The 25,565-nt window shown below is 36.3% G+C and overlaps 1 protein-coding gene across 1 annotated transcript; it reads right to left on the reverse strand.

The window, feature by feature from the left end:
• Positions 1-14,258: 14,258 nt before the first annotated feature.
• On the reverse strand, positions 14,259-17,557 carry LOC135213865 (galactose-3-O-sulfotransferase 3-like). The gene is made up of 2 exons (XM_064247963.1): positions 16,328-17,557; positions 14,259-15,527 (listed from the first exon to the last, which is right to left on the reverse strand). The coding sequence occupies exons 1-2, from the start codon at positions 16,422-16,424 to the stop codon at positions 14,788-14,790; spliced, it is 837 nt and encodes a 278-aa protein (XP_064104033.1). The 5' UTR covers positions 16,425-17,557; the 3' UTR covers positions 14,259-14,787.
• Between the last annotated feature and the right edge of the window lie 8,008 nt (positions 17,558-25,565).

The following is a 25,565-nucleotide window of genomic DNA, read 5'->3' on the forward strand; positions in this document are numbered from 1 at the left end:
CCCCTCTCATGTCATGAAGTGGCATCTTATCTATAAAAGTCGGAACAATGAGTTAAAAGGAAAAATGGCCACGAGGCTGTCAGAAGTACTCGAAGTTTTCTTTATTTTTGAGAGACAAAGAGAAACGCCTTATTCGTTTTACAGGCACTTCTTTGTGCTGCCATTAGCTTTTGTTTCATTTGCAGTAACTAGTTTAGGCATTTCTGTTCAGAATTTTTTGCTCTGCATCAAGAACCAAGCGAGTTGCTTACTACTCTTCTGTGCATTGTTATCAAGAACTTCTTTAATGAATACCATCTTCCGGGCCAGGGACTGTCTCTCTCCTGTGTATGTGAGGAGACAGAATGAAGATTCTGTTGCCCGAGTTTCGGAACAATACTTAACGTCCCTAAAGTCATAACTTGTCGTCTCGGTCCTCTCTTATATCTCAGGTTCTGCGCGCAAGTTACAAACTCAAAGCCGTACAGGTTTGATCATTCCTTCTAACTATTGTTTCCATAATAAAGAATTATTTTGCTTCTTCAGTGCTCTCGAAATTATTTTCCCTATTGTTTTTACTCCATAAACTTCTTTAAAGTTTAGACATAAATATTCAGCTTTAATGCATGAGTCGTTTCAATGTTTAATATTTTCCCCATTGACATGGTTTCTCACATCTGTTAAATCTATATCCACGAATACCTTTTAATATCCAATTCACTATGCCTCATGAATAATTTATATCCAAGAGGAATTATTTGTGGCTTATTATTTGTAAAAATATATAAAAGTCATAAGTGTATGTGACAATAATTCATAGTTAGCCACTTGTTACCACCTGACTTATCGGCTATCATGGTGGAGATGGGTTGATATCGGTTATATCTACAGAGCTTGAATTCGACAAGTCGATATCAACCAAAGATCACTTAAGAACAATAGATTAGGCATAGGATCCGATAAGTGAAGGCAGCCTGTGAGCCCTACCTACACCAAGATGGTGGCGGCCGGGGATGACTCCCCCCAGTGGCGAGCGCTGACTGCATTAGCCAGCCAAAGTAAAGCCTGAAACCATCCAATAAAAACAATAACTTCCTTTGGGCTAGTAAGAAAAAATAGGGATGAACCGATACCAAATTTTTTGCCGATACCGATACCTGTTACCTCCATATTACTGTTATTTAAGGGAATATATATTGTTACTAAAATCATTCTTGTTCTCTGGTTATTGTATCTTAAAGGTTTAAAAGTTGAAAGGTCATATAAATTTTACTGAAAAAGAACATCAAGTATAACTATTAAGTATTTAATCCCTTTATTACCTGGATATAGTTTGGCTTATATAATGGCTACCATTAGAAGAACTAGTAACAATTTAGGTATATAGTACTTACTCGAATTCTTGGGGTGACGAGGAAACTGAAGTCACTAGTATGTATTTTTATTCTGAGTTTTAATTTATATATTGGCTAGAAACAGTTAGCTGACTCATTTATTTAGATTATAAAAGGGTCTAGTTTGTTGGGCTTTGTTAATATATAGATTTTAGGAAGCCTAGAAGGATTTTAAATTCCTATACTAATGATAAAAGTATCGGCCAGAAATTCACCGATACCGATACCACAAAAACTAGCCGATACCACCGATACCGATACTTGGGCACATCCCTAAAAATAATGTCGGCATCATTTAGTCTTTTTGTTTGATGTTTTGTAATAATTTGAATAACATTGTTAATTTTTCTTACACTGCATTCAGTAGTAATGATTTTTATTGTTTAATATCTTAATTCTTTTTTAAATGGTTTATTTTATTTTGTAAGCTCACTTTTTATCAAATGAGCTCAATTTTATGTAATAATTTTGTTTTATTAGAATTGAATATTTGTATCAAATAACAATTTCAAACGAAGTTTGAAATTGTTTCCTTTTCTACGCGTTACTGCATTTTTTCCTGGAAAAAAATACTGGCAAAATTATTATTCATAAACGATGCAATCAACATTAATATGGAATTTTAAGTTACTTAACTCTTTTTAAACCGTCAACAGTTTGTCCTTGTCCCTCCGGCGTCTGTTGTACAATTTCAAAGTTCAAAAGCCTCATTATCAAGTAAAAAAGAAAAAAAATTCAAATCATGGATGGATCATGTCGGCTGCTCGTAGTTTAGGAATGTAATAAAGTTTACCTTAAATTATTTATTTGTTAGTTCTTTAGTGTTTCTTTGAGCTAATAACGAAGTTTTTGTTCATGGCGTGCTGGAAGAACGAAATTATTATTAATGCATCAATGATTTGAATGTTCGTTTCATTTGAACTGATGATGGAGTTTTGAAATTATACAAGAGCCACTAAAATAAGGACAAACAATGTTTTCTCATTTTAGTTTTATTTTATGATTTTAAACAACAGTTCTCTTTACACATCGAATCTGCTACTTCAGTAATTGTTTCAAGGTTTAATTATGGTAATTGATGTGATACAGCTACTATGTTTTATTAATAAATGCTGTAAATACAAATGCAACGCTGAAGCGGGCAACCAATAGTAAGACCATCCCGGCGCCGAATGGTAGGCCATCGCGCAGTTAACGCTCTCCTATTAACGGCTATATTAGCCAAACTACACAATTTTATTTTATATTCTAAAGATTTAACTCTTTAGCTACCATTTTGTTGCTTCGGTTGCGTTTCTTTCCTAAAAATGAAAAATTTCATCACAGAGTAACTTTTTCAAGTCTTTTATGTCAAGTTTCTAAATTTTATCTTATTCCTAAGTAGGTTAGATCACAGAATACTTGATAGTCACGTGTGTATACGACTAAAATTCGTGTGTATATATATACACTCATAAATATATAATATATATATATATATATATATATATATATATATATATATATATATATATATATATATATATGAATTTTTATCACATCACCGTGATTCATATACATGAATTAAGCTACAAATGTCCTTTAATATCCAATTCGCTCTGCCTCTGAATCAATATATTTTCATATTTGTTAACCAAAAAGGAATTTTTAATTGATAAAAAATACCCCTTCCGTTAACATGTGAAAATATATTAATTCCGAGGTAGAGCGAATTGGATATTAAAGGATATTGTAACTTAGGGGAGACCGGGGCTAGTTGCATACAGGGGTAGGTTGATACATTGTCAATATCTTTATCATATAGAAATAATTGGCGCCGAGGTTCTTCACACGATTAGGCGGCAGTATCAGCCTTATCCTCGTTGGGTGCAAAACAAGTCGATCACCCGTCTACGAAACTACAAGCAAAAAACTGTTTTTGAATACCCTGAGTAAATATTTTGACCTTTCGTATTATTTTCATAGACCTTAATGAAACTCGTGTTCATGGAAAATAGTGTGATTTTTAGAAATAACTGTCTTTATGCTATGTATGTGATAAGACTTCATTTTCCCATAATTCAAATGAATAGCAAAATTTATGAGAAAAATAATTCGCTCGGGGCTAGTTGTTACAATCAGTAACAACTTGCCCCGCATAATATATAGTTGCATCTGGTCGTCCAAAAGTAAATCCATAGGATACACCTGTAGTTGTAGAAGCCACAAAAAATAGGTAATGAAACCAGAGCAAATGATGAAAGCCCGTTACAGCCTACTGAAGTTTGCATACGCTTCATGATACCTACCTGTGAACCTCCTCAAGACCATCTAACTCCCCATTACATAACAAGCCTTTGAAAATGATTCCAGACCCTGTTACAAGCACAAGCAAGGGTGGTTTAGATAGGCCTTACATATGTATATATGTGACCTTTGTACAATGAAGTGTTTACTGATTTCCTTTGGTTTTTAAAGGACGTGATTCTTTTCATATTTTGTAACAATATACCCCCTGGACTGTAACAACTTACACTGCATATGGGGCAAGTTATATACAAAATGTTTTTCTGCTATTTTCTATTATATTACAGGAATTAAAAAGTATATAATCTTTTTGTTACATGAATATGATTACACATATAATAACCTTTTCACAGCATAACTTTGTTCAAGTTTCCTTCATTAGATATTGAATTAGGGGCAAAAATAGTAGAATTGTAACAACTAGCCCCGGTCTCCCCAAATGCATATACATATATATATATATATATATATATTATAATATATATATAGATATAGTATATAAATATATGTATATAATATAAAAATATATATATATATATATATATATATATATGTGTGTGTGTGTGTGTGTGTACATACATATTCAGGATTTTAAGCCAGAACCAAGGAAAAGTAAGACATCTTTATAACCAGATTCATTCATTCTTGCAAGTTGCCCATGTAAACTGGAAGCTTCCATTTGTAGCTTAATGCAATATATATATATATATATATATATATATATATATATATATATATATATAGATTATATATATATATAAACCCCTCTTTGCTCCCATTGGCTGCTCTGGATTTGATCTCAGCAGGTGTCCTGAGGAAGGAGGAGTCTCTCTCAGCCGAGATTTTATAAGGACAGGGTTCCAGCTGCTCTGTCTCAGAAAAGCTCAGAACTTTCTCCAACACTGCAGACTCCACTTCACTCCTTTTGGTTCAATGCTGTGATTAATTCCCTTGTGATGCTAATAAACATCTCCCTAATTAATTCAAGCAACATAATAGTTCTTTCTGTGTAAGCTCCCAGTCATTTTATGCCCCTAGAGTAGTAGTGTGTAAAGTTTCCCACGTGTCCCTCGCCTTAGCAATAATGCTAGAATGCAATCTCTTTGCTGACAAATACCGTGCCTGATTGTGGGAGAAATTGGGAACCCTTTGGAATGAGGCTTGCTTTGCGCAAATTCTGATTTCCGTGTCTGGTTCATTTCCCAGCCACATGTTTCTGTTGCATCTACAATCAACCACCACATTAACCTACCAGTAACTTATTGTAAATATAGTTTACTTAAAACTAAAGTCCAGAGTTTATGTAAATTCCTCTTTTTTCAGTGATATCAGCCTTCTGCCGGAGAATTTTTGTTTGTATTAACTCTTGTTCCTCCAGGCAAGGCCGTTTTTAAGAATGTTAGAATACATTTTCAAGGAGGGAACGAGTAGTATTAGATATATATATATATATATATATATATATATATATATATATATATATATATATATATATATATATATATATGCATTAAGCTACAAATGTCCTTTAATATCCAATTCGTTCTACCTCTAAATTAATATATTTTCACATATGTTAACCAAAGGGGAATTTTTCATTTGATAATATACTTATTGGCCGAGTCGGTAAGAAGACGTCACTGAGGTCCTGTTTTCTGCTCTGTGTCCTGGTTCGAATCCACGAGAGGACGAAATTGTTATCAAGTAAAAAATTCCCCTTCGGATAACAATATTAATTCCGAGGTAGAGCGAATTGTATATATATATATATATATATATATATATATATATATATATATATATATATATATATATATATATATGCGTGTGTGTTGTGTGTTGGTGTGTACCTGTTTGCCCATGGATATATGTTCATATATACAGGAGTATATAAATGCATGCGTGTAAGATATTAAAAGATTATAACCACTCGACAGTTCACATCAAGACCAATATAAAAAGCTGAGATCCACTTCCCTTCACAATGTTTCACCACCCGAGTGTCATCAAGAGAGGCTATTGTTACAATCAGACTGATAAGAGAACAATTGGAACCGCCCCCTAAGCAAGGCTTTTGTAGCTCTCCGGGCCACGTTGTGCGCCGATCACACGAGACTAAAATTGTGATTTATTTTATAGCATAGGAATCAAATAGTATTCATAATATTTTTCTGTCTCTCTGCCTCAAATCATCTACTGTCACAAAGTCAAATTTAATTATAAAAAACTTAACCAAGAAAGTGCAGAGCTCTGTAATGCTCACAATATTTATATCAAGACATACATCTTCCTTTCATATAATTAATTTTTTTCTCAAATCCAGAATATATATATATATATATATATATATATATATATATATATATATATATATATATATATATATATATATAATGTGTGTGTGTGTGTACATATATATGTATATATTGTTGCATGTATCGCTACATGACACTTGCATTTTTTGCCAAATTCCATTTCTTATCAAAAAAAAGTAGTATTAAAGTAAAAGAAACGAAGTAGTGGGTTGTTTTTCAGTTCAGAAACTCAGATGATTTACCCAGGGCTGATTTTTACCTTTAGATAGGAGTGGCACAAACAGTGCCAGGGAGGTTAGTTCAATTCTTCACTCTGTTATGTAAATCTTAAAAACTCCCAGTCGTTCGACTACGACATGAATGACACCTTAATGCCACCATAAATCAGCTTAGTGTCTAAATAAAATCAGATAAGCTTCGTATGACTTGACGTACCATTTGCAGCTCTCCCAGTTTTCAAATTTCCTTTCAAATCATCGCGAATGCAATAGTGCAATATCCAGGCACTCCTTGAGAACTCCCCAAAGGATTCTTGACTTAGCAGAAGCGCAGACTGTGGTGCCTTTGAGAACCACCCAGGTCACCCTTAACAAGTCCTTCAGACCATCCTATGAGGCTGATCATCCCTTAAGCCTATTTTCAGATTCCCTATCCAATTCTGTATGAGCACCTTTAACAACCACCTAGCTAGCAGCCCACCTGCATTTTCTCACCTGCATCTGGTCACAACCTTATTGGAAAGGGGACAGATTCAGACTTCACACTTCTCTTTATCCTATTGTGTCAATTCACCTAGGGTCATGATACCTTCATTAACACCACTGCTCCAGCGGCCGACCCCTCTCGACTTTGTTTTTTTTACCTGACCCTTACCCTTTGCTCCTAGTAACTGTGTACTTTCAACCTCTCTCGCTTCTGTGATACCCCTTCCATTTGTTTTAACAAATGAGACACTCTTTCTGTTGAAATATTGTTCTTTTCTAGCACTACCTGGGGATTTGGAAGGTACTCCTTTGACGAAGAAGCAATAGAAACTGCTGGTTGGAATAGACCCAGATTGCGGCGGCAGATGGGATATAAGGGCCCTCACAAATCAGTTAAGTAGGAGGATCTATCCACGATATTCCTACACCAGTAGATATCACTGGCCCAGCTGTCCACGTCTAGTTGAGAGAGACTTTTTTCGAGCCCTTTTATATTGAACTCATACTCCAGACGAAGCCCTAACACTCCCTACTTACTCCCTACTTACTCCCTTCATTGGCAGCAAAAACATACATATTTTCATCGACTACCATTCCATATATCTCATTCTGCAAAGAACATCAAGTCCGCTGACTAAATCAGGTAATGTACCAAAAACTGTATTTTCTAATAGATCCAGTTTGTAATGCCCATTTCCATTCCTAATCATCCTCTCCATTCCCATTCCTAGATCTTCAATCTCTTTTAGAATTGGTTTCTCAAATTCCCATTCCAGTGAATCGTGACCCATTACAGTGACATAATTATTTTGTGAAGTGTTAAAGTCATATTTTAAACAAGTGATTTAGTTGCATTTTGACGACAAGCTTTGAGTACATATTTTACCTGAAATATAGTGCGAAATTGTCCAATGTTTTGCTTGAAACAATCAGAAATCAACTTATCTTCTCAAAATACCCCAAACACATAATAGAAAAAGCCATACATAAAGCAAAGGTCAATTTTTACAAACCACAGAAAGCAAAGAAAAAGAAATATTCACAAACAAAATCATAATCCTTCACGTGGAAAATTTATGAGAGATCACACAAACGTAGGTCACCCTAACGCTTTCGTCTTCACTTATCCGAATACACTGGGGAATTCCTTAATTAATGTTCAGCAGAAACCAGTTTCTAAAGACGTAGGAGTCTATGAAATTCCCTGTATGGAAAATCCATTGGAAAGATTAACTCAACATAAGCGGTCAGTTAATAATGGACAACATAGTTCTGCAATTTTCCATCATAGATAATACAAACCATACCATGGATTGGAACTCATCCCGAATTTTATGCAAAAGCAGCTGTTTATACAAATGTCAGATGGTAGAATCTTCACTGATAAAACAAGAAGATAGTAGGATCAACCTTTCCAATGGAGCCTGGGACTCTGACCATATAGACAAAATCTTCCTTAAGGCAATGATGAAACATATTAAGACAATTGACAAAACACCATCAGATTAGCAATGACCCCAGGCATCACCTAAGGACATTTCTCCCACTATATATTTCACAAATATAACTTCTTTTGTCATTCACTACTTGGTAAGGGTGGGAGCCAGTCTTCTGAAATATAGTCCTTAGCTTTAAACCAGAGTGTTTTAATGGGCATTTTATACTTCAGATGTATCCTGTTTTAACAGAACAATTTATTTACACACACACACACACACACACACACACACACACACACACATATATATATATATATATATATATATATATATATATATGTGTGTGTATTTTTTGAGACGTTTCGCACATACAATGTGCATCTTCAGTCTTTGAGATAAAAAAACACATGCATATTAACATATTAATATTAACATTAAATAAAAGCAGGATTCTTAATATAGTAAAAGATACAAAACTAAATTCAACTTAAAATTGACAGAAAGGACTAAAAGTTAACAAGTAAAACGAAAAAGTAAAAAGTACAAATAAAAAACAAATGCCAAGGCGCAACCAAGCGTTAGTTAAGAAGGAAGGAGGTAGAATGACTAGACTTGGGCAAGAAGTTGAACGTTGACTTAATTTTTGACCTGTCCTAAAACTAAATCCCATGTGACTGAAGTATCTCATCTGCAGCAGCCTCCTAGTTGATCCAACGCAAATTCCGTGACATCCCGGGCACGTGAATTTGTATACCACGTTAGATCGCATGAACTGCTGCAGACGATCTTTGAGCAGAAAAAGAGCCTATTTTGCTTTGGTTGTTAGATATAAGTATTATATTTAGACAGGGAATTTCACTTTCAATAATTCTAGTTAGGCGTTGTGAAAATTTGCTATTGTATATATGGTATGGAGGCATACATTAGTTTCTTTGGTACGTCTATCATTGGAATGGGTGATTTAAAATGCAAAGTTGAAAGTTTGTTAACAATATTAAAAAATACATCCTTAGGGTACGAGTTTCGTTGGAAGATATTAGATAAAAATTCAATTTCTTTATGAAAGATATCCCAGTTTGATGAGTACTTTATTGCTCTATGAACCAGAGTGGAGATGGCATTAAGCTTAAAACTCTTTTGACAAGAGCTATAAAAATTATTAGATAGTCCCGTATATGATTTCTTCCTAAAAACTGAAGTGTTAAAAATTGAATGATCCCTAGTAATACAAATATCAAGAAACGGTAAAGAATTACCGTTTTCGAGTTCAACACTAAAGTTAATGTTTGGGTGTTTCAAAGAAATAAACTAAAAATTGTGAAGCTTGCCATTCATATCTAAAAAGGGCGAAGGTATGTGGACGATACCTTCTCCTTGCATACCAGACCTTTTTGTTGAAATTAGGGGATGTAATATAGACTCTTCAATAATTTTGCAGGTTCCTCTCAGTGAATATAGTCGGGAGTTTACCGCATTATCATTGCCCAAAGGGCATTTTGAGTGCACTCTGACGTGTTTTGGTTTATCAGGTAGTCCTATGACTTTTATGAGGGTAGTGAACACAGTTTTACACGGGTTATTAGGGAAATGTGTATTTATGTACATGGATGATATATATTGATTGCAACAGACTCATTCGAGCACCACATGGAAATGCTTAGGGAAGTTCTTAGGAGACTTGGGTTAATGGGCTTGAGAATTAAGTTAGCCAAGTGCGACTTCTTAAAAAAGCAAATTACATATTTAGGTCATGTCATATCCAAAGAGGGAGTTAGATTAAATGATGATAAAGTCAAAGCAATTGAAGATTTTCCTGTCCCTATAACAAAGAAACAAGCTAGGTCATTCTTGGGTATGGCGGGGTTTTTAGATGGTTCGTGAAAGGTTTTTCTATCTTGGCAGCTCCTTTAACAGATGTATTGCAGGAGGTTATTCAATTTTCTTGGGGGAAGCGGCAACAGGTAGCTTTTCAGAAAGTTAAGGACGGATTAATGTATCCCCTGTTCCTGAAATTTCTTGATTTGAGTGTACCTTTCACATTAATGATACATGCCAGTCAGGATGGTATAGGTGCCTGCCTTATTCAGAAATTTGAAGGTAAATTCCAGCCAATAGGTTATTTTAGCAGAAATTTAAGACAAAGGGTAGCAATGAAGGTTAATGGCTACCATAGATAAGGAAGCTTTTGCTGTAGTATCTAGCTTGGTTCATTTTAAGATGTTGTTATTGGGGAATAAGGTAGAAGTTCTAACAATTAGAGATTTCGCTGCAAAGCTCAAATACATGAAGCGAAGGCATAATGTGGTAGCAGAAGTTCTTAGTAGAAGTTTATATGATACAAAATGCTTTCAAGTTGGGGTGGTTACTAGTGATTCTATACAGTGGGTTATTAGTTTGATAGAACAAAGGCAAGATGAGGATGAAATTTTAGCGGATACAAAAGCGTTACTCAGAGGTGAATAGTCAGGAAAGGTTATAAGTTGCCTTTTTCAGGTATAGAATTAGAGGGTAGTCTGTTGGTTATAAAAAATTAAATATAAATTGAGGGCGAGTGAAAGTAAAGGGAGAGATCGTTATTCTGAAAGTCCTAATTTCTATAGTTTTAGATATAGTACATTGCAAATATAGTTGGAAGAATATGTGGGCAGACATGGAAAATTTTGTGAAAAAAGTATACGGTGCGCAATGCTTGCAAACCTGCAAGGGTGACTTCTTGTAAATTACGGGCATATCCAATACCTAGTAGACATTTTTAGAGAGTATGCATGGACATTTTGGAGAATTTCTGTGAATCGGGGTATCCATTTTTTATTTTGATTTCTGAAGGTTCTGATTTCTTTTCCCTCAGGTCTATTCGTTGTCGCCAAAATGGGAATTCTGACTTTTATTTACTGACATGTTTACATATCAGAGTTTGGTGATAATAGCGATATCTATGTGAACTATTGTGACTTTATGTGGGAATTGGTATGGTAATCATCTGAGATTACTTTTCTTTGCTAGAAGTGTTTATGCTTTATAGTTAGGTTTTCAATTCATTTCATTTTATTATCATGTTAGTTTTTGGAGAAATAAAGATTCTATTTTTGTATCTCGGAGTTTAGTTTAGCCCTAGATTTAATGATCAAAGACGCCAATTGCAGTTTTCTTTCTAAGGCAGGTTTCCAGTCGCCCGTTGGGCTCATGTAACCAAGTTTTTTTTTTTTTTTTTTTTTTTAGACTAGACCAAAACTAGGTCTTGTCACATATATAAGTGTTTTGTATTTAATCACATGTACATAGAGAATTCTTTTTAAAAAATATCTGTTTATTCTAGGTTTGGTAGATAGCTTTCTCACCCGCCAGTCGAGGAACCCATGCTCGATTTCTGAGTGAGAATGTGTGGATGGACATGCTACATCAAAAACGTATTGTGCCTCTGTTGACCTAAAAAGGGGAATACGAACCTGGTAGTTAGTGGGCTTTCAGTGGTTGAAGCCAAGCAAGAAAAGGACATGGGGCTATTGACCCCATCCCAAAAAACTTGCAGTGCCAAGAAGGCGAACACCCGAATCATCTCCGTCAAATTGAAAGGGTTCAAGACCGAGTGTGCTCGCGTGTACTTCTGTTTATTCACAACGTAACATATACGAAACCCTTCTTTTCACAACAGGATTGTTATTTCTTTCATTACATTTTATCCGCTTGATATCAGCTTCCTTATCTAAGCTGTTCTAGCAACGTCAGGTTTCTGACTTCGTGATCATTGAAATCTAATCTGTTTTTTGTTTCGTATAAACTCGTTAGATTAGCCAGAGAATATTGAGTTCTAATATGAATTCATCGTTAAAGTTTTATCTACAATAATCATACTATAGTGAAAAACTATCAACGCCTTGCAATTCGAAGCAACCCAGTAGTACTCTTGCACTCATCTTCTTCCTGGGCTTCATCTCCTACAATTCTTCATTCGTCTTCACCCTCTGTCTTTCTCATAGTCTCATCTAAGAGGGAAGTCCTGGTCTTCATGCTCTTCTGGTGCCCACAGCCGCCCAGCTGATACCCACCCTGGAGGTTGCGAAAGGACATGTACGTGCCATCTCCCCTTACATTATTAACTTGTATTATCTGGTATGATTTTTCACTTTTCTATAACGGGCTTCAATTGTTCTCCTTGAAGCTTCATTCCGAAGTCTTGATAATCTTGTAGACATGGTCTATTGTGATAAAATGATTCATGTATATATATCTCAAGTTAATGGCCCTTGTGGGATTGTTCCATATAAAAAGGGGTCATCTTCTGAACAGTAATAATGATGATTACATATCTAATAGGAATTCCATAGTAACGAAAGACCTTTCCTAGTAATTGTCTTGAAACGTTACCGCACACATAAACACACTCACACGCACATAATAAACGAATCACGTGTTAAATTTACTATATATCTATATATATATATATATATATATATATATATATATATATATAGAGAGAGAAGAGAGAGAGAGAGAGAGAGAGAGAGAGAGAGAGAGAGAGAGAGAGACGGGAAAAGCTTATTATGAGGAAGATATTTTTAGTTTGAGAGAGAGAGAGAGAGAAGGTGGGAGAAGAGATTAGCATATTAATAGCTAACATTCTCAGATAAGCACTAACTAACTTAGAGGAAGAGAGAGAATAGACGTACAGAGAAAAGAAAGCGTCATACATTTGCATTCAGTCATAAGCTACGGTGAGCCCAGATATCCGAAGCACGTGCCAATTCGACTCCAGATCATTTATTTTTCCGTTGTTTCTCGATGTGAATTATTCGAACCTAAAGACATGACGTACAACACTGGCATCTAATTTGCTTCCCGTCCTGTAGATAAGGACTCGGGGCTGCAGCATAATCATGAAAAAGCAGATTTTATTTGACGGGGCCGGATCTTTCAACATGGCGTAATGTGCCTGGGTGATAACTCCGAGCCTCTCTCATTTGAAAAGTTCTTTACCGCGAAGATTCCAATTAGGAGCTTAATCTATCTTTTAGTGAACGATGTTTTCGGCGACGCCAAAGTCTATTACTTATGTTTGGGTGAGAGACTATCCCAGCAGAGCCAAGAAGATTTGCCATAATTGGCTGCAAACTAAAATATTTTATCTACGCAACGGGGCTGCTATGCTTGTACTGGTCAGGTTACCAAAGGCGTTAGTTAATTCGACTGGTTTCGACCACATGTATTTATAATTACATAGTAAATTTTAATTTGATGAGACGGGGCTCAGTGATATATTGAAGAAGTTTTTATCCTGCTTTTTTTGTCTTCTGTTTCTTTTTCTATTATTGAGAAAATCTGACACTCATGATTAGACTACTCTTTTTGGATTTGTTCTGTTGCTTACATGAGATCTGTGACCGATTAGGATTTCCGCATTTCTCCTCATAAATATAATTATCATATAATATAATATATATATATATATATATATATATAGATATATATATATATAATATATATATATATATATATATATATGTGTGTGTGTGTGTGTGTGTGTGTTTGTGGCGTGCGTCTAGACACAGATACATTCTTACATATATATACACATTAGGCTTCCAATGTCATTTAACATCCAGTTCTCTTTACTTCGAGAATATCACCGAAGGAGAATTTACTACTGATAAACGATTCGATTCCTGGGAGACTCAAACGCCCAACAGTAAGTATCGACGACTTGCAGTCGATGCCGGTAACAGTCTTCTGGTTTCTCGGCAATACTTTAGTGATAAGATTGCCAGCTCCTCTCTTTTTTTTCCTACCCCAGCAGACGCTGATATATATCAGTTCACATCAGGCTGTAATGTTGGGCGGAAGTCTAAGGGTAGGGGAGAGGGGCTGGCGGGTGTGGGCGGCGATCCACAGGACAAACAAATGCCATCTAAGCCTTGCACTGCTCAGAGTGCCCATCCTGGCTGGTTGCGCCTTCCAAATAAGCCATTTCCCATAATAATAGATGACTTGTGAAAATCAAATAACAATTCCTACTGTGTTCGTAGTTTGAAATAGTTTGAAATAATTACAATCAATTAAATAGTTAGCACATTGTCTGCTATTCAGTAATTGGCGAGATGTGCATGGAAAAACGTGACGTTGCCTTTACCAGATTGACAACTAGGATTGATGTCCTATCGGAGGGTTACTTGGATAAATTGAGAATCCTGCTCCTATCAGCATGCTTTGATAGCTGGAAGCTAATGGTGTTGTCGAAGGGTTACTTAACAATCAGGAAATCATTGCTATGTGTCATGATTACTATGATAATTGGAGAGCTGTGATAATCCTTTCAGAGAGTTACTTTGGTTACTGGACACCAATGGCCTTAACAGAAGGTTACCTTGATCACTGAAGTCATGGTCTGATCAGATTACCTTAATTGAAAGATTGTCTTATCAGAGAATTAATACCTTGATAATTGAGTAATCATGGCCCTATCAGAAGGATATTGTGGTAATTAGAGAGTTACAATGATGTCAGAGTTTTCCTTTTAGAAATAGTTGTTCGTTTTAAAAGACCCGCTAAACATTCCCATCAGTTAACAAAATAAGAAGGCCTAGCTAAGTCTTTATTTTATGTTTGCATCTGATGAGTTTATTCACTGTAAACAGTGTTCACAGTTGAAAACACATAACGAAGAAAAAATAATTAACTAAAGAATGAAACCCTTCAGCGTATTTTCTCGCATCTTTACAGTATCATCAGGCAACGCCCACCGAGCCATGTCGAGCTTCCAACCGCTCTCTCTCCACTCCTTTTGTCGTTTTCGTACGAAGTCCGTCAGGGTCGTTTCTGGCATGACTAATAGTCTGCATTTCGTCGCATTATTTTTTACTTTCCATCCCACAATATTCCTGTTTTCCCATCTGGCGTTCGTCTCAGAGTCCCATTCTTCCAGTTCGTCGGCTAAGCATTCGTCGAAGAGCCTGGCATTCGCTTTTCGAAGTTCTTGGACTTCGAGGCGCATCTTTTCCCGCCCGAAGTCCCTCACCTTCTGGTTGAACACCCCGCGGAAGTAGTCGTACAACATGGCGTCTTGGTAATTGAGTTTCCTGAGTCTCAATTTCACCCACTGCGGTAAGGGCGGAGAATCGGTGGTCCCTCCCCTAAAATTGAGCTTGACATATGCGATGTCCTCCGTCGACCAACACATCAAGTGCTTCAGAAGGACCAAAGATTCGTCGAATCGCTCGGCGATCATCACCAGATCGAAGAGGTCGTCCTTCTCCTGGAACGACTGGAGGAGTTCCCCGGGTTTCATAGCTATGGGCATCTTGTACCCCATGTCAAAAGTCATCTGATTTAGGCCGATGCCAATCCCCCTCCTGTTAACGCCAGTAAGACTGAGGGCTTTCGAGAAATATGTCAGATTGACATGGTAGAACTGGAAAAGCATATTTAATCAGTTGTGAGATATAACAAGCTGAGGACTTATCATTTTGACACTAAGGCATACAATTCATGTTATATTTTGTTGCATGCAAAAATGAAAACTTACTAAATAGATGACAGATATTGTTATCGTTTCAGTACAGTGGTAAAGTAATCAAAGAAAACGCAATTTTTCATGATCAAAATTTGGCAGTATGTTTACTTCTAGTGTGAGCAAGGTTCTCTTCGTTGACAGTTCACACCTGACGTCTGACTAACTTACAACAGAAGCTTAGTATGAAATTTGTCACACATTACTAGTTTAATTTTTTTCACATTTACATTGACGTGATAATTATTCTTATTCTTTCAGAGGATCACTTAAAAATTATTCTTATTCTTTCAGAGGATCACTTAAAAGTGACTAGATATGTTAAAAACAGGATAGTAGGTATTGTTTAAAATGTACTCACAGTGTTGTAAAGGAATTCTCATGCTTATATAGTATTGCAACCTGAGTTATGTAAACGATATAACTTACTCTCTAATGCTGCTGTAGTATGTCAGCTGTTTGCCTAAATTACTGTGAATAATTTGAATATTTATTGATTTATGTCTTTATCTCTTTATTGTTATATATTTAATGAATTATTTCACTTTATTGTGTAATTGTTATCTACTGAATTTTCATATACTTTCCAACTGTTGGATATGTGTGCGTGATCGTACATACTGGCATTCTGTGCTGCTTGATTTACTAAGAATAATGATAATAATTGCACCTGCATAAAAAACGATAACTGATGATAATTGCGTACATTATACATCTACCTGATGCATGTCGAAGTAGTTCCAGAGGGACTCGAAAAGAGAAGCTGGTTCTCGCAAGATGGTCACCCAAGCTGCCCCTTCTTTCATTACCTGTTGCAAAGAGAGGACAAAACTTGTTCATCTTCTCCTGCTCCATCCTTAAGCTTAAAGGGGGAGATGTCTTGATACGTCTCCAGTTCTTTCTATCGAAAGCGTCTTCCTCAGCTAAACCCTGCTCCCCTATATCTTCCTCACTCCACTGCGCCTTCTATTCCTTTGCCTTCCTCTCGGCCTTGTACCCCTAACAGGGCACCTAAGCCCACTTGACTCAAATGCATTAACTAAGATAAATGCAAACCTTCATCAGCATTAGGAGCCTTTTCGAAATGAAGCGCTCTTCTGAAACAATTTATAGTCATTATAGAAATCCGAGAACGTGATTCTAAACAAGTGCCATGGAAAAATTTGTTTGTAACTAAGCGATTTTGATATCAAATCTATTCTACTTGAATTCTTTGTTCATAATCTGAACTTTATATAGAAATATAGAATAAAGACTTTGCAAAAAACTTTATTCATATTGATTTTGGTATCTACTATTTTTTACAGAGTGAGTATTACAGCCGTTCAGTGACAATAACTATGAGAGTATTAACACCTTGCGGTGCTTATAAGGGCGACGGTATTACCGCCGTCTTCGCTAATGATTCTTGACGATGTAGACTTTCCAAATAGATACTTTGTATTCCGTACATAACGGTTCGCTAATGATACTTAACAATGTAGACTTTCCAAATAGATCCTTTTATTCAGTATATATCGGCTCATCAAGATGGTGGGAGAAAGCTCCTATGTCACGGACCTGTCTTCAGCATTTACTTATGTAATATCCCAGGATACATTTTTATCGTTTGAAGAATTTAATGTGTTATTCAAAATATATCAAGAACAAAACCAGGCAGCATTTTCAGAGTTAAATCCTCAAGTTCCGTTGAATTTTCAAACAAACGTCGGCAGCATCCGATACCAGAAGAACTTAGGTATGCCACAGTGACGCAGAGACTTTGGTTTAAGTAAGAAACAACATTACTTTAGGTATGGATGTAATGCTTCAATTTCATTAAGCGCCAAGAAGAAAAGTTAGTGGTAACAAAGGTTGACGTTAAAGCATAACCACAAAGTCTTGGTTAACGTGAAGGCTTTTTATATACAAAACCGCCTCTTGACCACGTCAGAGTTTGAAGAAGTAAAGATTTTGTGAGACTAAATCCTGGCAGTAAGCACCTAAAAATGCCTTTACAAACGAAGTTTAAAAAGAATCTGAAAGTTGGAGGTCTTACTGATGTTGAACAGTTACAGAAGTTTTACAGGATATAGAAGGAAAAGGTCAAGTGAATATTGTAATTGCCGAAAATGGAGCAATCGCCATTAGCGCCCGCAGGGGGCGGGCCGGCACCCCCCCCCCCCTTTCCTCCGCACTAGGACACGTGCCCCCATCTCTAAGTCGATACAGATCTAACCCCCATATAGTAGTGTTGAGGAATATTATAAGAGAGTCATTTTTTGCCATTTTTGGATTTCGTCATTGCTCAGTTTCATGATAAATTTGCTAATTATCACAGTGTTGCTAGGTCATTGTGCTCATTGATTCTAAGTTATTTCAGTCGAACCTCAATTCAGGACTTGGTTCTTGCACTTAATATGTATAAAAATGACGTACTTGATCATACGAGTATAACCGATGCTGAGAAATATGAAGTTGAACACAAACTTTGGAGAGGAAGGTGGGATGCAGATGAAGAGGACTCTCTCCCATTGTCAGTGCGCGAGATTTTAGAAAGGCGTTCTGAAAATTATCCTGTAACTAGAAGGCTGTTACAAATATAGGCATCTTTCCTGCTTCTTCTGTATCTGCCGAGAAGAGCTTTTATACCCTTAATCAATCTCGTAAAGAATAATAGAAGATTGACAGCGGGGCAAGATCGACTGAATGGTCTTGAATCCAAATTACATATTCACCTTATCAGAAAATCAAGAAATTATTTCTTCCGTTATCGATATATTATCTAGAATGGTCAAGAGGCGACTTGCCTTTAACTTGTAGTTGAATAGTTTGTCTTTCACGATAATATAAAATGAATGAAACGCACCACACTACAGGATTTGTAAAATTTCTAAAGAAAAATCTAATTCAAATGCCATTTTGATTTTTTAGTCATTCACTCATAATTTTGATATTTTTTACTGCAAAATTAATGTTGCTTCATTTGTAATAATAGCTGAAAATAAAGCAGCACGTAAATATGTAGTTTGGTGGTACAACTTTCCCAATTGCCCCCAACTTCCACCTCCCCCCCCCTTTCCCGCCCAAATTTCTGCGGGCGGCATTGGCGATCATGATAATCGTTTCCGCAACGAATGAGATGGGACAAATGGCAAACGGAGCTTACAGATCTCGAATGACCGCTTTTCAGACTGTTTGTTCAGAGCTTACAGTTTTCTAAAGGACTTGGTTTTACTTATAAAACTCAGGGGAAATTGAACTCCAGACTTACAAAGCACAGGACAAACTGAACTCTTGTTTTTTTTATAAATAGTGTATTTTACGTAGAGAATACGAGCTTTTTAGGGCTGAGTATGACGACTCTTTGGACGAAGAAAGATCACGATTTTTTTAAAGTCTGGGAATGGAGGCAAAAGAGAATACTGTTTCTGAAAGGGCAAGGTTTACATGTAGGATAAAGATAATGAAATAAAATAAAAGAGGAAAAAATTCAGTTCATATATTTTCAACACAATTAGCTTGTCACTCATAAGGACAGATTTTCCTATCCAATTCAAACTCACTAAAAGCTAATCATTTCCATAATTAGCTGGGATAATCTTACCTACGTCCGTCACTCACTGTTATGATAGACGTATGATAATGTTGTCGCCACAGCATTTGCGAATACTCGAGAACCTTTAGCGGATGACACGTGTGAATATATATTACATGAATATGCATCAAGAAATGTCAGGCGTTTTAAAGATATGAGTATGAGGCAACGTCAGGCGTTTTAGAGATACGTAAATATATTCGTCAGCTGATGCCAGGTTTTTATAGGGTTTGACTGGTTAGGTGAATTAATACTTCATGCTGATGTCGCAGCTGCCGTGGCTGTTGGCACTACATATGCAATCTGATAATGGCGTGTGCAAAAATATATAAACAAAATTTCTCTTGTATAAATACTATCCATACATTTCAACCAAATCAGTAAACAGTAAACGCACAAACTAATACAATGTTACATAAAAGAAATGGAGTTAAATGTAAACATTCCTTAGTTAAATTGATACTGAGACAAAATTATAGGAAACATATTCGAAGAAAGTCAAGGAGCTTAATTAAAAGCCAGGCGCAAGTGAGGGAATGAAATAATTGATAGATAAACTAATGTCTGAGTGAATAAGCAAATGCGTAAAAAGCAGTTACTTAAGTAAACACTTAATCAAATTAGAAACTAAGCAGTAATTACGAAACGGAGGCTAAATTTGTACTGTAGAAAATTAATAATACTACTCTCGTTTCCTCAAAATTCTGTTGTGCTTTGCTTGGAATTAGAAGTGAAACTCGATCGACTGTAGTGGGTCACAACTTGGGTGGAATAGAGCATGAGCTAGTACCCTCATTCCAAAACATGTTCTGTGATCTGAAAGGACCTAGTAACTCATCCCAAAATTCTTGATGACAACGGAATGTAAACACCTGTGGCGAACCCCACACACGCACCACCCCAACCCCTCCCTCTTCAAAGGTAAACGACTTTAAAGGAAAATGATTAAATGAATAGAAATGATATATATCAATTATTAATAAGATAATATAATGAATAGTGCCTTTCACTGATAGTGGAAAGAGTGTAGAATTATAGTTCATAAATGAATAATGAGTTCCATAATTTACCTTTTTCACTTCTACGGGATTGAGGCGCGCATGAAGTACGAACATGTCGTACCGGTTGTCCGGAGAGGCGACGAAAGGCGCCACGTAACTCTGGTTGAACAACAGGGGACTTCCCAGGAAATTCCTGTCCACAGGTAAGACGAAGCTGAGGCCGTGGTACCACCCGTACCTGTGAATTGTATCGAGTGAGTTACTATTATTGTCAATTCCTTCACTGCGACTACGGTATTTCGTGATTAACTGAAACTAAGTTTTTTGAGGTGAAATCAAGATTCACTCCTTCATTGAAACCAAATTTCATGAACTGGCATTATTTATTACGTTTTATTCACTGAATCCGGGTCTCTTTGACTGAAACAAGATTCCAAATATGCTGGTAAAACCAAGGCTTTGTGGGTACTAGGATTTTGGTGAAATTGGGTCTATAGTTTAAACTAGGTACCAAATAAGTAAAGTACCAAATCTCTTTCAGAGAAACATTCCAGCAAAATTAGATGCCTAGCCTGTTCCCATTTTGAAGTTCTGTAATCTGCTGTTACAAAAGCAGGCTCTGACTTTCTCGTGGCGATGTTCATTTTAAATGCAAAGGAAGGAAGGAGGTCGGAAATCGACCAACGAAGGAATGAAAGGTTATCCTTCCAAACTCTTCGAGAACGAGTGGCTCTCCAATCATAGAATCAATCTTCTTTCTAAGACGCTGAGGTCCTCCAGATAACAATAACCAAGAGCTGTTTGATATACAGAACCCATAACTCATGCATTCTCATGATGGACAGTGATTGCATGTCATGGCAAACATTTTTGTTTCAATACTCTATGCAGGGTCGTGTTCTATTCAAGCCTGCTAGGCATATTTTTTTTTGCGTGGAATAGTCATGTACAAAATATTTGTGTAAACATAGAACAATAAGATATTTAAGCAAAGCTTTGCACTCACGGGACGTTACGTACCGTAGGAAGATCCTCTGCACAGTAGTGGAAGCACACTTGTGGGTCTTCAAAAAGTAGACGGTCTTGCGCGCTTGGCACTCACTGGGCTCACGAGACTTTGCTTTGAGCGCGTCGATTTCAGTGACGTGGCCGCCTCTCCTGGTGTAAAATTTTAAATCACTAAAGTGACATATTGACGAACATGGACTAATATGGTGAGACAGTTTGAAGTCAGAATAGGGTTCCCGTTCCAGTGGCCCATTATTTTATTTTGTTATAAAAAAAACTGTTCATCACATGTGAAAAATATTAGCGTAATTTATCACAATAATTTTGTAACTTTACTTAATATAGTGATATCAATTCAGATCCCTCATAGAGTACATGCCGCCATCAACGAAACCCCCCCGCCCCCCCCCCACCACCACACACTCCTACTGCTTAACCCCGCCCTGGTAAAAAAAAAAAAAAAAAAAAAATCGGTATCCACTTTTAGACGGAAATAGATCAACTCTTTTGTAGCCCATAATCCCTCCCCCACCCACCCCATCCCCTCTTCCTCCCGGCAAAATTTTATCGAGATCTTTCGATAGGTTTTCAGGGTTTTTTTGTTTTGTGGACTACCGAACTGGAAAACAAATTTACCACCGGAGAGCTTCCCACTTCGTCGGCAGAGGGATTGATGTCTCGATGCTTCAAATGCCAAGCATCACTGACTTGAATCAAGATGTCTGATATAAGATGGCTGTCATTCAGTGTTGTGATTTACATATGACTATTTCTATTAGAATATCTGTAGGCGTTTGTCTGATGATACATCTGAATGTGTTCTTGAATATCTTTATCACTTAGTGTCTGGCGTCCTTGGAAACGTTTCCAGAAAAATCTTATGCTCTATGCTGACAGGAGCACTCAATTACACGCCTGATGGTGGCTATAATATTATAGTCGCAGCTAAAGTAAAGGAGACCAGTTAGCTAGTACTAACCTCATCCCAATTGAACCTGTTGGGAACCTGACTGTTGACAACCTCTGATAGAGTCAGCCCTCCAACGGGAAAAAGCGCGCACACACACATATATTTATATGCATATATAATACATGTGTATGTGAGTGTGTATGCGCACGCACGTCAGGATCTCCTTCACTTCCACAAAATAGGTTGCTTGAAAACCCAGAAAACCCTTTGACGTACCAAAAGCGCACCGTACGAGCACAATGCGAAGACGAAGAAGTCAGTAAATAAACCATGCAAAAAAAGGGGGTAAAAAACCATACAAATTATTAATTGCTTCTAATGAAAGTTTGGTCGAGAATATCTTGCGGCTGGTGAACAGAGCAAATATGTGCTAATTCTGACTTACTGGGTACAGCAATGAATGGTATGCGTGGCCATACCACAGGTATGTGCGCTACACAGGTGGCCAAATGAAGTAACATGGCAGACTAATTTCGTGAAAAACCGAAGGCATTCTCAAGCATCTGATGGAATCCACAGGACTACTTTTGGAAGTTTACAGTAAGAGAGAGAGAGAGGTGTAATGTTAATCTTATGCTATTGCTTAATTAAAACTTTCTAGAAAAGAGAGAAGGATACTTAATAGGAATTATATGTATATACATACATACATACATACATATATACATTTATAAAATATTACCAGAAAGAGAGACTGAGAAAACCTCGGAGAAGTTTTGCTTTTAATTTGTTTCCATAAAAATCTCTGCAACGTCCTCCTTTCTAGATCAATGACTTACTTTGTAAATTCAGTGAGAGAGAGAGTGTAATATTTGTTGGTTACTTTCCCCAAAAATTCTATAGCCTATAAACTCCAATCGCAAGATATGGCCGGCAGTGGAAAAATCATGACGTTAGAACGAGGAAGAAATTATTAAAAAGAGGAAAGAAAGAGAAAATTCAAAATACGGTGTCGCTGAAGAAGATTTAACTACCTTTAGCAGCTGTGATCTAGGCTGTGTAACCTTTTTTTCGTTGGCAATTTCACAGGCATGCTCTTTTGTACATGATACATACATACATACTATTTATATATGTATACCCTCTCTCTCTCTCGATTCTCCTTCTCTCTCTCTCTCTCTCTCTCTCTCTCTCTATATATATATATATAGTATATATATATAATATATATGTATATATATATATATAGAAGAGAGAAGAGAGAGAGAAGAGAAGAGACGAGAGAGAATACATATATAAACTAGTTACTGTTAATATGTATGTATGTATCATGTACTAAAGAGCATGCCATAATTGCCAACGAACCAAAAACCCACACACACACACACACATTATATATATATATAATATATATATATATATATATATATATATATATATATATATATATATATATATATATATATATATATATATATATGTCTGTTTTGCCTCGAAAATTTGTACCTTTTAAGTAGAGAAACACCTGTTATCAATATTTCAGTTCATTTCTTCTGATCGATTCAAGTAGTATTGGGTGTCAAGTTTTAATTCATGTAACAAAAGAGAACCCTTTCCTTTCCATCTCTCTCTCTCTCTGTATGCATGTGTGTATAGGAATACATACATAGATATATATATATATATATATATATATATATATATATATATATATATATTAGGAATACATATATATATATATATATATATATGTAGTATGTATGTATGTATGTATGTATGTATGTATGTATGTATGTATTCCTATACACACATGCATACAGAGAGAGAGAGATGGAAAGGAAAGGGTTCTCTTTTGTTACATGAATTAAAACTTGACACCCAATATCACATTCTTGTTCACTACTTGAACTCGATCAGAAGAGATGAACTGAAATATTGATAACAGGTGTTTCTCTACTTAATAGGTTACAAATTTGCGAGGCAAGTGCCAGCTACAAAGAATAAAAACGAAATGAAATCTGTCTCTCTTCTCACGTAAAGTGAGTCTGTCAATTTCAGATAAAAAGTCTATTAAACCACAGCTTTGAGAAGCGAGTATTATTTAAGATTTTAGGGAGCAAGAGATTCAGTCTCGTTTAACTAGCGTTATTTAAATACTAGAATCAATTCAATCTGTCTGTTTGACATTGATACAAGTGTCTCAGCCCTTGAACGGCAGATTGACAAGTAATGATCATCACTAGCTATTTTATAGTGATACTTTTTTTCGTCCTTACACCGAAGTATAGTCTGTCAGTTTTTATAAAATGTGAAATTTTGTTTCCTTAATAACCAGTGTTCAACAGATACTAAATTTACCTACACTTGATTTGATATAAAAAAAAAAACAGTGTCTGACATATTGAAGCGTAAATTTGAAAAACAACGAAACTGTTTTAAAACTGTCTCCTGCGTAGGCATGCATGTTGCATACCGGTCCGCAAAGGAAGCAGACATCAGATTCCTTTCCTTCAAAATCGCCTTTCTCTTGGTAACCATCAGAACCATCACCTCCGCTCCCAAGATTTCGAAATCCACATCAGTATTCATAGCCAATATAAACGTGCCCATTCTAACACCCATCCCGTGAACAGGAGCTTCCAAAATGTTCGGCAGAGTTGGCTCATAAGTCAGCGTCTGGGTTCCAAATGAGATTTTGATGCCCGTTAAAAAAAATGGCGGCTCATTAATATGTAGAAGCTAATGGCGAGGAACTAAACAAGGACTATGGCGTCAGCAGGTAATGCCCAAGGTAGGCGGAGGGTATTTACCAAAACGGAGTTGGACACCCCGAGGTCACTTTCCAGGTCACCTTTGATCGGCTTTCTTATGGGAATATCTCATCTCGTTTGCATTCTCACTGCAGGTACAGCCAAGTAACCATCCCGAATCTGGCTTACAACATTCAGGGACTGGAAACGTTAGAATGATCTCCTAATCAATTCCATCCCGAACCCTTTGGAAGCGGTAATGAAAAAAACTTGGACGTTGCACCTGCCATACGAGTTACCCAGAAAAATGAGAGGTCTGGGACAGTTGGTCCTCCTCCGCTTCGTTTGGACCGTAATTGTGGGGTAATTGCTTTCCTTAATTAACAGAGATCACACTGAGGGATCAAACGTCCCATTGCAAGAACACAAGAAGAACATAACAAAGTCTGCTTTTTTGAAGTTCTCTTTGTATCAATGTCTTTTTCCAATTCTAAAGTAAACTTAATCGATGGTGACTTAATTTAGAGAGTAAATCATTTGCATCATTACTACCAGGCAAAACAGCTAAAATGTCATCAACATATCTATACCACTTTAAAGGAATATAAATGATATTAGGTAAATAGCGTTTTTCAAAGAATTCCATGTACAAGTTTGAGAGGAGTGGTGGTAAAGGGTTGCCCATTGCCTTACCAAATATT

The sequence above is a fragment of the Macrobrachium nipponense genome, chromosome 43, assembly GCF_015104395.2.
Source record: "Macrobrachium nipponense isolate FS-2020 chromosome 43, ASM1510439v2, whole genome shotgun sequence".
Lineage (NCBI taxonomy): Eukaryota > Metazoa > Arthropoda > Malacostraca > Decapoda > Palaemonidae > Macrobrachium > Macrobrachium nipponense.

What these genes read in the sequence shown, in the direction of transcription:
- LOC135213865 (XM_064247963.1), bottom strand. Translation starts at nt 16,424, where the DNA reads ATGAAAGAAGGGGCAGCTTGGGTGACCATCTTGCGAGAACCAGCTTCT. An exon ending in CATGCATCAGGTAGATGTAT is followed by an intron (nt 15,528 to 16,327) that starts AATGTACGCAAT and finishes GATTAAATATGC; the next exon opens with TTTTCCAGTTCTACCATGTC.